The following is a 13232-nucleotide window of genomic DNA, read 5'->3' as shown; positions in this document are numbered from 1 at the left end:
CGTGTGGCCGTCGGCCATCACTGTTATTTATGAGAACTACATTGAGCTGAAGGACGACGAAGATGAAGAAGAGGATAAAGGAGATATTTGCCGAATTTCTGGTTACCTGAGAATGTTTATCGAAAATGGTATATAAATAAGTTATCATGAAAAAATTATACAGTAATTTGGTGGATGCGTTCATCCAACTTGGAATATTTTTGTGTTCAATTCAATTTTGAATGTAGACTTTGGCTGTTCTCTGCCTCACTAGTTAGTCATGATGGGTAAATGTGTCCTCTAAACGTAAACTTCTTTGACTGTTTAACTTCTCTGAACAGTTAAAACTTATGCTTGTTATCTATCTTTGTTGACATGCAGCCTCGTCAGCAGAGCTGAAGAGCTTGTTAAAGTTCTGGACCGGTTGGGAGATGCCTGCAGAGAAGATGAAGGTGGAGATACTCGACGCTGCACTGCCCTCATCGCTCGCTTGCTTCGAGAAGCTGCGGCTGCCAAGACATTACGTCAAATTCAACACGTTCAGCAATGAGCTGCAGGCCTGCTTATCCACTGTTCACAGTAGCTTTGAATTCTCTTGATAACAGACGTGTCCCTGGTACATCTGAAGTACCACATGTGATTATATCAAATAAATATAAGGATATTATTTTTGGAAAGCATCATTCAAATATACAAATAAATTAAGTTATTATATCTAATATTAAACATAACGCAGCAGTAGGCTAGTGTCATGTAGAATATGTTTTACTATTATCATAGTAGGGCGGTATATTTGTTTTTAAACCTGGTTATATGTCGTATATGATCCTCAACATAATCGATAAATAAATAATAGCCTCTCATGTTTCAGATCTTTGTGTTGGTGGAAAAGGGTACTTTACACAAACTCTTCAACGTCATGTCAAACTTACTAGAGGGTAGGCCACCTCCCCAGCGTGTGTGGATTTGTGTACATCACTGCACTTCGTCTGAGAGATTGTCTGCTTCTCTGATTCCTAACGCCAAGGAGTGTGGCCCATCCCATATTTAATCACATTATAACTTTTCCAATGACAGTAGCTAGCACTATTTCCCACTAAGTCTCCAGATGACGTCGTGCGATCATTTGCAAATCTAGATATCTGGAGCGGAAGAGTGAGAGAAGCTCAAACTAACTATTTACATATCAAAGTACAGAGTTGAGTCAAAATAATATTTTCTTACTGTATATGTATGATATATATATATATATATATATATATATATATATATATATATATATATATATATATATATATACATTAAGTATATGCTACACGTGTACCTCCTAAGACGGCGCAATTTGAATGGTTCGCTATCTCGGGATATTGGGCAATATCCCATGATTGAGATCACAAACTCGGGATATTGTTTGAGCACGCGTGACTGTCGTCTCGTCACGTTAATAAAAACAATTAAACTGCTAGTAAAACAAATAAATCCCAGCAAAAAGTGTTATCTATGTTTGGAGTGTTCACCTGTAGTGTATATACTAAAACAATTATTTACCTCAGGCTCCGTGAATAGTGTGAATAGCTCTGTCACTAAATATACTACATAAAAGGTTTGTGCATCAGAATGTATAATTTGATTTGTTGTTGGTGATCCTCAATTTTTTGAAGAGTTCTCACTCTGAAATCCTACATTAAAAGTCCAGTGTGTAGAATTGACTTAAATATAGCGGTACAAACTTTGAAGAAATGGAACATACCATTCATAAGTATGTTTTAATAAGTGTATATTCACGTGAAAATATGTATTATTGAGTTGTCATTACCTTAGTTTGAGCCCTTTATATCAACAGGGTGACGGGTCCTCTTCCATAGGGGACTGGTCCTCTTCCATGGGGGACTGGTCCTCTTCCTCTTCCCCTATGCAAGACTGGTCCTCTTCCATAGGGGACTGCTCCTCTTTCATGGGGGACTGGTCCTCTTCCATGGGGGGCGGGTCCTCTTTCATGGGGGACTGGTCCTCTTTCATGGGGGACTGGTCCTCTTCCATGGGGGGCGGGTCCTCTTCCATGGGGGACTGCTCCTCTTCCATGGGGGGCGGGTCCTCTTTCATGGAGGCCGCAATGTTGCACTCCCATGGTTCTACAGTAGTCCAGAAGGGACAAATTGCTGTAGAGAGAACACGTTTAAAGGTTTGTAGGAAGGAGTGGGGCATGTTCTTCCTATGGCTACGACCTATGTGTGATACTTTTGTTTAGCACCGTCGCTGTGTAGCAGTGTTATAATGAGCGATGTTGTATATCAAGTGTGGCACACACCGTGGTGTTATAATATGTATCCAAGATGCTAATCTCTCTCAGGCACGGACATCAAAATCACCGCTGGCCAGACAAAGCTCCAAACATCCACACACACCCTAGTATTATATAAAAGTGTCCGAGAAGTGTAACCCCATCTCAGAAGCAGGTCCTCACACACCGTGTGTCGTACATAGGTTTCAATGTCCCGCTTATAAAAGTGTTGTAACATATTTTAGTTTGCGTTGTGTGTGTGTTTAGCTATAGATTGTTTCATAAAGTGCATAGTATAGAGTTGTATAGTGTCGTCATCGACATGGTACTCTGCTTTGTCTCTGGCGTCCATCAAAGCCAGTTACAGCTAGTGTTACGTGAGGAATTGCTGGATCGGTTATATAAGAGAATCACTTTAATTAAAATGGTAACAAAATGCAGCATGTCAGAAAGAGAAATCATGGTTGCTCTGTGGCAAATATAACATAAACCACTGGAGCAGTTAAGTGGTGGCAGAAACTATCTAGCCAACATGACGCTGCGGTTGGTAAACATGTCCATGGTTACGTGAGCTCCAACAGTCTTCACTGTACTATACTTCAGGATTATGGGTCATGTAGTAGGTCTCTGGGATATTGTGAATAAAAATGTTTTCTTAAAAAAATTGATGTGGCTTCTACAACCTTCAAAAATATAATAGCTCTACCATGGATGGTTACAACATTATGGCTAATAGTATAAATCCTTGATTCAGAATATTATATTATTTACTATATTTCCCTTCTGCCTTACTGTTGAGCTCTATTGCTGTGAAGGGTGCAGCACCCAAAGTGTCCACACAGTGGCAAATGTGAGCCAGACACAACAGAGCAGAGGCCAAACCACACACACTTCTCCATCCAAGAACCAACAGGCAGCCCAACTAGAAAACATTTCCATCACAATTAAGCACGTTACAGTGACATTTAAATGTCATTCAATAATTAAATAAAGGTCAAGATGATGAGAAAGTGTACGGGGGAAGTTGTTAGGCTGTGTTTATCAGGGGTATGATTAAGAAGCATTGTGATTGAAGGTTAGCCTTGGATAGATAGTATAGAATTGATCACACACACATTGACAACTAGGGAAAACATTCAAGAAAAACCTCTGAAACATTCTTTGTCAGTCGAGCTAGTTTGGTGTCATCGCCTTGCCCTCAGGCTTAAAACAGGACAAAATAATTTCTTTACACCGGAAGTTTAAAAATATTTTGATTGTCATCCAAAGAAATTTCCCTTCACTTCTTCATATTCTCAGTGTTGGTTCTCCCTTCCTCTTTGACAGTTTCTTTTTTACCATTTCCTTATTTTTTGCGTTAAGACGAATCTCATTGAAATTGATTGAAAAATTATTTATTGTTGCTGAACTATTTCCATTGACTATGTGTTTTCCCCTCCTTCTTTCTGTCTCTTTCTTTTTTATATTCTGCTTCTTTATATTTATTTTATATTCCTTCCTTTCTTCTCCTCCTCCCATCCACTCCCTGCCTCTCTCTGGGCCAGTCTGCTCATGACCGTCCACACTGCATGAGCTCCCAGGCATGACAAGCACCACCCCAAAGGCTCCTCCCTCCCACCACAGTTACTTGACTCCTGTGCAGAGAGCACAGTACACGCAGCGTCACAGGCTTACTTCTCTTTGCGTTTACCCCCTCATCTCCACTGCTCCTGTTGACCCGGGGATAGACCTTCCTGCTGCTACCCTTTACCTGGTGAGCCTCTGGCTTTAGGAGCTGTACCTCCCCCTGGTTTAAATAAGGGACCGACACGTTTGATCTTTTATCACAGGTAAGTTCTGCTCACATTCCTCCATAGCTCTGGCTTGCTTTCCACTGTCATTATGTCCCCCGTTAAGTCTATTTATATTGGAAACTTCCCTGTGCGTCTTTCAGTCTGAACAGCTTCTCCAAATCAGCAGGGAGTTAAAGTTCTACATGATAGGTGTGGCCTCTGCCTGAAGGGTGGCTGCCAGCGTAGCCACTGTTGGAGAAACTGTTTTGTATAACGCCAGTCACAACGTTTCTGTGCCTGGTTTGAAAGCACATTTTTAAAAACTTGCAGGATATTCACTGGCAGGATATTGGTTCCACTCCATGACTTAAATACTCTGCGTCAAACCAATGTTGTTCACCCGACTGAAGTGTGAAGACAATAAAAGTGTGTAAACACACTTTAATATGCAGCATAGCGACACACATTGAGGATATCAATGTGGTGTAAACATGTATGTTGGTTTCAATTTTAATGAAATAGGACCAACTTCCAACCGGTTTATTCTGTCAAGTAAGATTATCTTTAGATCTTTAGTCACAGGATGGTGTTAGTGCAGATTCAATAGACCAGGATGTATGTCATTGGATGTTGGCAGGAAGTGAGTAAGCTCTACTTCTGCACACTAGCAACACATTAACTTCTTAAGAGGCCAGTATTAATAGAAGTAATGATTCTCTCTTGAAAAATCTATTTGTCACATTTATTTTGCATTGCAAATATGTCACCCACTATTCGTGATGTATCTTGCGTGCTTGTTTTCTGCAAAACGTGATTCACAAATCCAAAAACCGAACACTTTAAACAAATGTTTTGTATAATTTCACAATCAAGGATATAAATCAGCATTTCAGAGATTAACTCAGTCATAAACACGTCACAAACAAGTCGACAGCCACATTGACTAATCTATATTGGTCATTGATGTGATCACTTGTCAAAAGAGTGCGAACATTCAAGTAAATTTACATGTAGTACTAGATTGTCTTTGTATTGAGTCGTGTTCATGTCAACAGGCTGAGAGAGGGGGTGTGTGGGGACGGTTGAGGTTACACCTCAGAGCTAATTAACCTGCAGTCTATTGTTTTGTCATAGTGGGAATGAGTTGTTCAACAATGGCCTCTCCAACTCCAACCCAGAGCTCTGCAATGGCAAAGAGACAGATAGGCACGCAGACAGAAAGATCGAAAGAAGGGTAGACAGAGCGGCAGGCAGACAGAGAGGCAGTGAGCTGGAGTTGGGGTAGTGAAGGGAAGGTTCCTCACAGTTAGGAATGTGGATGTGGAAATAAAGAATGAAAAGGGAGGGTTATGCTGGGAAGCTATGGTAGAATTGGCCTGGATTCCAGAAACTTCTACCTCACCACATTTTACTGCTTGATTAGATCTCAGCGTGTCTCTATTGAAATTACTTTCACATGACTCCCTTTAGCAATAAAACAAACCATTAGACCACACTGCTCAGCCAAGCAAGAAATAGCAGAGCATATGTTGAATCGAGATTGTCACGACTCAGAGCGGGAATCAATTGCAAATCAAAAAGGATTTATTCCCAAACAGTGCAGCAGGCAAATCCGATTCCAGGTACAGACAGGGTTCGTATACAGGCAGGCAGTTGAGATGGGCGATATGGCCTAAAATCCATATTGCGATATACATTGCAGCCTCTTGCGATAACGATGTAAAATCATAAAATAACCGTTTCAGAACAGGTTACATAGACCCTAAGGAAAGCCAAACTGCTAAATGTCATTTCGAGAACATTTATTGTGAAACACTGTAATCATACAACATAATGTTGCAGACAAATAAAATTAGTATTGGGTTTCTTTCCTTTAGTGCAAACCATTCTAAAAGGCACTACACTTAGTTTAAGTCCTTGGTTCTTAAATGCCACCCAAGATGCAGAGAACAGGAAAAACGGGTGTCTTTCTAGATAAGGAACAGACACTGTACTGACAATTAGGGATGGGCATGATTAATTGATGATCGATCATTGATTGTTAAGATTTGTCGATTACATGATATTTTTAACCATCAAAAGGAGGTTGACCCAGCCGGAGAGGTGGTCTCGGAGACGTTGCTCAACATGGAGCAAAGAGGAGACGGAACGTCTTTTGGATATTTGGGTCCGATATCCAAAAGACATTCCGTCTCCTCTTTGCTCCATGTTGAGCCACCACCCGACGGTCCGACAAAAGCAAGTAAAAAGTATGCTGAAAAACATAACTTAAAAATGCCGATGCATTTAACACATTCCGAGTCAGGATGAGGGAGAAGGAGTTGGACCAGTCCGTAGATCAATGTATATCACGCTGGATATCCATGATTGTTTACTTTCACTGGTGCTCCCCCCCCCCCCCCCCCTTTTTCTTTAACGCTTTACAACGCCCCAGACCTTTTTGTCCAATGATTTAACCCATTCAGACCGGATCACGCATCTGTGCGTGTTTACCTTTAAGACCGGATTGCGCATCAATCAGCCTTCCATCAAAGGCAGGAAGTTGCCCAAATAAGGACATGGGTGTTACTCTGGGCACATGACCAACACATGACTACAAACATAGACAAAGTCCAGAATTATCACACTCCAACAGGTAGGGGGAGACAAAAACAGTCCATACGAGAATCCTGACAGTACCCCCTCCTCTACCAACGCCTCCTGGCGTTGACCGTGGAAGGAGCAGGGTGCTGACAGTGAAAGTCTTTGATGAGCGAGGTCAACAATGTTCCAGGCAGGGACCCAGCTCCTCTCTTCGGGGCCGTAGCCCTCCCAGTCCACCAGGTACTGGTGTCCCCGACGGCGGACGTCGAGCAGGCGGCGAACAGTGTAAACCTCAGACCCATCAACGAGTCTGGGGGGTGGGGGGGGTTTGGGGCCCAGATGCCTACCCCGGAAGGGCTTGACATGGGACACATGGAAGGTGGGGGTGGATGCGGCTGAGGGCAGGAGGGAGGTTCAAGCGAACCGCAGAGGGATTGACCACCTTGGAGATGGTGTAGGGGCCGATGAAGCGTGGGTTCAGTTTTGGGGAAGTCACCTTCAGAGGAAGGTCACGTGTGGAAAGCCACACCCGCTGCCCCTGGGTGTAGTGGGGAGACCTGCTGCGGCGACGGTCTGCCTGACTCTTTGTTCTGGTCTGTGTGCGAAGAATGGCGGCCCGGGTCCGCCTCCACGTTCTGCGACAGCGTCTGATGAATGTCTGTGCTGAGGGAACCCCAACCTCCTCCTCCTGGGCCGGGAACAATGGAGGCTGGTAGCCGAGGCAGCACTGGAACGGTGACAGACCCGTTGATGCAGATGGTAAGGAGTTCATGGAGTACTCCACCCATGGCAGCTGAAGGCTCCAGGCTGTAGGGTCCTGTGACGTCAGGCACCGCAATGCTGTCTCCATCTGCTGGTTGGCTCGCTCCGTCTGGCCATTTGACTGGGGATGAAAACCTGAGGACAGACTGACTATAGCACCGACAAGGTTGCAAAAAGCACGCCAAAAATTAGAGGTGAACTGGGGACCTCTGTCTGAGATCACATCCACTGGAAGCCTGTGTAGCCTGAAGACATGCTGCACAAGTAAGTCTGCTGTCTCTTTGGCAGAGAGTAACTTGGCTAAGGGGACCAAGTGCACGGATTTGGAAAAGCGGTCAACAATGGTGAGGATTGTTGTTTTACCGTGAGAAGGTGGCAAACCAGTGACAAAGTCCAGGGCAATGTGGGACCAGGGTCTCCTGGGTACTGGTAGGGGTCGCAGTAAGCCGGCAGGTGGTTGGAGTGATTGAGTGGTTTATTCCAGGCACATACAGAACAGGCCACCACAAACTCACGCACACTCCCCTCCATAGCAGGCCACCAGAAGCGTTGTTTGATTAACGCAGTGGTGCGTCTGACACCCGGGTGGCAGGCCAGCTTGGATGAGTGACCCCATTGCAGGACCTGGGGGCGGGCGGATTGTGGTACAAAAAGACGGTCAGGAGGGCAAGCCCTGGGGCCGGACTCACCAGACAGGGCTGTGCGGACAATGGTCTCAATATCCCATCTAGCAGCTCCTATGAGGCACTGTGGAGACAGGACGGTGCTAGGTGCAGGATCCGAATCTGGGAACTGACGAGACAGGGCATCCGGTTTACCATTCTTGGAGCCAGGTCGGTAGGACAGACAAAAGTTAAAACTGGGGAGAAAAACAGAGACCAACGAGATTGTCTGGGGTTTAAACATTTAGCCGAACGGAGATATTCCAGATTCTTATGATCCGTCCAAACTAAAAATGGCTCCTTAGCTCCCTCCAGCCAGTGACGCCACTCCTCTAGGGCCAATTTTACTGCCAATAGCTCTGTCCCCAGTGTCGTAATTGCGTTCAGTGGGAGTGAGTTTGTGGGAGTAGAATGCACAGGGGTGGATCTTCTGATCTGCCCCAGACTTCTGAGAGAGAATAGCACCCACCAACATTTGAGGCATCCACCTCAACGATAAATTGATGGTCAGGGTCAGGTTGGCTCAAGATCGGGGCCGATGTGAAACAACTCTTCAGGTCGTTGAACGCTGCTTCGGCAGCTGGTGTCCAAGAGAATTTCACCCTGGGGGAGGTTAGAGCGGTTAGGGGAGGATATATTTCCAAACAGTCCAGCAGGCAAATCCGATTCCAGGTACAGGCAGGGTTCGTAAACAGGCAGGCAGGCAGACACAGACGGACAGGTACGGGCAAGAGATCCAAAACCGATAGGCAGAAGACTTAGTCGAAAACAGGCAGGGTTCAAAACTAGGAAGAACAGTAAACTATAGCTTCTCTTTAAAAAGCTTCACGCTAGTCTCACTGACGCGGCAGTCAGGTAGCAAACAGTACATACCATGACAATCTGACAAAGTGAACAGAAAGGGCAGTGTTTAAATACTCCACCAATCAATACCCAATGAGAGACAGGTGAACAGAGAAAATGGAGGGAAACAAACAAAGGCAGGAAGTTGCCCAAATAAGGACATGGGTGTTACTCCGGGCACATGACCAACACATGACTACAAACATAGACAAAGTCCAGAATTATCACACTCCAACAGGTAGGGGGAGACAAAAACAACAGTCCATACGAGAATCCTGACAGAGATGTTTTTGTACTGTGGCGTTGGGCTCTCTCTCGCCGCAACAAAACATTTGTAGAAGGTAATGAAGTAGTAGTATTGAATTAGATGGAAAGCAAATTTCACGACTAAACCTCAGGGTACTAAATGTAAAGATGTAAAGGAATTCCAGTAATCATTTAAAAAAGTACTTTTCCATAGCACATTACACATATTTATATACTTTATTTATATATGTTGCAATTATCTTTAAATAAAAATAAGCACCTCCTCTAATGTCATTTCACAAATAACATACGCAGGGGTCTGGTTAAAAGTGGTAGACTTTAGATTAAATATTGTCCCTTTTCGGCAACATTCTTTTGGACTCATGGTTTACCATCTACATCTGGTTGGTCCCTTATCTTTTCCATGACCCCACTTTTATTCCATGTTTAGGTATTGTCCTCAAGGTTTTTTATTACTTTGAGCTGTTCCCTTCTCAAACTTAAAAGGCTTTCCTCATGTTTATTAAATTAAAAGCAGATGTGAGCGGGGAAAAGAAAGATTGAGTTGATATTACAATCTCAAAACAACTCTATCCACAAGGCCTCTACATGCTACATTTGCCCAACTTTGTTTGAGTGTGTGTGTGTGTGTGTGTGTGTGTGCGCGTGTGCATGTGTGTCTGTGTGTGTATGTTTGTGTGTGTTAAGAATGTCCTTGGGAGGAGGGAACAAGTGTGGCTCTTGCCAGAAGTCGGTGTACTTTGCAGAAGAGGTGCAGTGCGATGGGCGGAGCTTCCACAAGTCCTGCTTCCTGTGCAGTGAGTGACGGCCTCCTCAATAACCGACCAGGGATTGGTGGGGAAATGTGTCTGACGATCTGGTTTTGAATTCAAATGCATGCTGCTTCTCTGAGATGAATTAGATGCATGAAACTAAAACAATGCAAGATAAGGGTGGCAGAAAAGCTGTACCAAATGTTCATTAATAACATGTTCAAACTTGTGTTTTCAAATTAGTTTCCAGGAACTATGGCCAACAATACTTCAAATGAAACATATTTTGTCATTGTTGCAACATATGTTTTCAACAATGACAACATACTTGTCCATATAAGAAAACGGTTGCAGCTCAACATTTATTATACTTTTATTATAATATACTTGTAACTGCAACTGCCTCCTACCATTCTGGCTTAACTGTAGATGTTTCCGTGCATTGTTTCAATGTGTGTATGTGTTTTGATGTGTGTGTACACAATAAAGTGGTGTGTAGGAAGAACTTGGACAGCACCACAATAGCGGTCCACAGTGACGAAATCTATTGCAAAGCCTGCTATGGCAAGAAGTATGGGCCAAAAGGCTATGGCTTCGGACAGGGAGCCGGCACGCTGAGCATGGACACTGGAGAGTCTCTGGGAATTCAACCTGCGGCGTAAGTCAAGACGGTGGGACTTTGCTGCACGCGAAAACAAGCGCACAAACACACACACACACACACCCACACACACACACACACACACACACACACACATACACACATAAATAAGGGACTCTTATTACAGCTAACTCTTGTAGTATTTACCTGATGGGCTCAATTCATTGTTCCTCTTTCAGAGCTACTCTTCATCAGCCCACCACCAACACCAACGCGTCCAAGCTGGCCCAGAAGTTCGGTGGGTCCGATAAGTGCCCACGATGCGGCAAGGCAGTCTACGCCGCTGAGAAAGTGATCGGAGCCGGCAGTGTAAGAAAACACAACTTTTAGACAAACACCCCTCATAGACAAATACACACCTAGAGTTCCTGTGAACCCAAAAATGTTTTGGGGGGTATGAGTAGAATGTTCACAAATGTTCAGCACTGCTGTACACTATTATTTTAGTAACATTTTCTGTATGGTATAAAAAACTATGTTGAAGATCATAGAATATATATTCCTATATTTTAAACAAATTTTGAATTCACTACACCCGCCCATAAACATTAAACATATTTATCTTCTGCACTATTTTTATTTAGGCATGGCATAAGAATGGATGCTTCCGCTGCGCCTTGTGTGGGAAAGGGCTAGAGTCAACTACATTGGCTGACAAGGACGGAGAAATCTACTGCAAAGGTACCCCCTAGCCATCTGTTAGATGTTTCAAATCACAACACAATATGCATGTCAAACGCCATTCAAAGGAATGTGCTGCAATCTGTGAACAGATTGCAGCTGCATTTTAGGCCACAGTTCTTAAGGTCCTTATACATCAGACACGCGAGTTAACCAGGAAAAGCTCGCCTAAAACACAAATATATCAAAGCTAAACACAGATATGCATCATTTTCCAATGATAATCGCACCAGTGAAAAGGACAGATGAATGTAGTGTACCACCAGAGGCATGACATTACCATGGTTTTGGTCCCGTTGAACTCCATGATTTGTAATGTAATGGTTTTATTGACTCCCATGTTAAAGGACCTTTAGGCTTTGGTAAATGTACGCTAATTGATTGATTTCCAATACAACTGATTAACTTGGGAAACTCAAGGATAGCAGTCTTGTTTGCACTGCTTTTGGACTGTGATGTGTGACTATTTACCTTTGTTTCTGCAGCATGTTATGCAAAAAACTTTGGACCCAAAGGATTCGGCTATGGACTGGGTGCAGGGGCCCTGTCTCACACCTAGTGCAGACCAGCTCCTAGTCTTCCTTTGCCCTCAGAGCAGATGAAGGTCATTGGAAATGGCTGCTCTACAGCCTCCTGTCACTGGGACGACCACCCTGGGGAGGACTGCTTCTTGAAACACATTCAATCACTGGATGTGTAGCTGGCAGTATGAATCAATTTCATGTTTGGTTTCAAGATTTCCTATTATAAACCTACAGTGTTAGCCATTCAAAGCTATGTCAGCCAGTTACTGATGTTGAAAAGAACCAGAATAAAATAATTAACAAAAAAGGCATTTATTCTTGAGAAACGTCTGATGGTGTTATAATGGAGTAAGAAAGTTGTCAAATTTAAGTAAATATCTTGACATATTTAACTTATGAACAGCGATGAAATGCAATGCAAGGACTCTATTTATCTGGTTGACCTTCGCCTCTCCCCACTAAACACTTTAATGTAAATAAATGTTGATCATACATGTTATTCTATCTTCTTATGAATGTCTAACTGTGCGTATTGAGAATTATGAATTTAAAGACACATTACAAGGAGAACATCGGTGTCCAGAAAGGATGTTATAGCTCATAGGCTGAATAAATGACAAGTATATGTAACCCAGGCCGTGCGAGCTCACGCCACTCCACACCCGGACTCTGCGTTGTGTTTGGTGTAGGTGTTGGGGGGGGTGCGGAAGGAGGGACACACGGATGGTTTTCTTGATTTATGGCTCGGACCACGCCGCCGTTTATTTCTCTCATTCAGAGCTCAAACGTTCAACCTTACGGCAGAGAAACAAACAACTGACATAAGTATAAAAAAGAAAAGAAAGAAGAGAAGGATTCACCTACGGCTAGCATTCTACCACAAAACATACGGATAAAACATAAGTACTTTACATTTACACAGAGCACCGTTTATGCAGCTTACCTTACGGCAGAGAAACAAACAACTGACAAAAATGGCGCTTGCGCGGGCAAATCCCTGCAACAAAACGGTGGCCTGTAAGGCCAAAAGGCCACAATCGCTAAACCGCTGAGGACCAACAACAACACAACAGCGCCATCCATGGTCGCGAAAAGGCAACTACCCTACATCCACCCCTTCTTTAATTGATGGCGTCTCAGTCATCATAACAAAATAAGCAAAATAAGGACCACCTATTAAACATAAACAAAGAACTGCCAAAATAAACATGTGAAGAATGAATAAGTGTGGTGTGCAGTGTTTTATGATGAAAATGTGTGCATGTACCCCCCCATTAAGGTGGGTGCTTTTGCTGTGTTAAGCTACATGTGTCCTGCTGCTCTTCTTGCTTTGGCTCTCTGCCACAACTTCCATCCTCTCTCTATCTTCTGCCGATCCTCCTCTGACTCCACGACTCGTAGCTCACAGGACAGCTTTTTGGGGGGACGTCGATTTCTCGGCGCGTTCCTCCTCGGAACATTGGGC

At 43.6% G+C, this 13232-nt stretch overlaps 1 protein-coding gene across 2 annotated transcripts; it reads left to right on the top strand.

Moving 5' to 3' along the window:
* The first annotated feature begins 3906 nt into the window (after positions 1-3906).
* LOC307079068 (cysteine and glycine-rich protein 1-like) lies at positions 3907-12266 on the top strand. 2 transcript variants are annotated; one of them, XM_079741141.1, is made up of 6 exons: positions 3907-4089; positions 9837-9946; positions 10391-10559; positions 10742-10871; positions 11147-11243; positions 11729-12266. In XM_079741141.1, the coding sequence occupies exons 2-6, from the start codon at positions 9838-9840 to the stop codon at positions 11800-11802; spliced, it is 579 nt and encodes a 192-aa protein (XP_079597267.1). In that variant the 5' UTR covers positions 3907-4089; position 9837; the 3' UTR covers positions 11803-12266. The 2 variants fall into 2 exon arrangements, with proteins under 2 accessions (XP_079597267.1, XP_079597268.1); XM_079741142.1 differs by having other exon boundaries at positions 3907-9946.
* Positions 12267-13232: the final 966 nt, after the last annotated feature.

Source organism: Pollachius pollachius (assembly GCF_949987615.1).
Source record: "Pollachius pollachius genome assembly, chromosome: 8".
NCBI classification, from domain to species: Eukaryota; Metazoa; Chordata; class Actinopteri; order Gadiformes; family Gadidae; genus Pollachius; species Pollachius pollachius.
This window is presented reverse-complemented; position numbering and strand designations above follow the sequence as displayed.

Excerpts from the sequence above, each read along its gene's own strand:
- LOC307079068 (XM_079741141.1), top strand. The coding sequence starts at position 9,838 with ATGTCCTTGGGAGGAGGGAACAAGTGTGGCTCTTGCCAGAAGTCGGTG. Across the intron at positions 9,947-10,390 it reads CAAGTCCTGCTTCCTGTGCA|TGGTGTGTAGGAAGAACTTG; the intron begins GTGAGTGACGGC and ends TACACAATAAAG. Across the intron at positions 10,872-11,146 it reads AAGTGATCGGAGCCGGCAGT|GCATGGCATAAGAATGGATG; the intron begins GTAAGAAAACAC and ends ATTTTTATTTAG.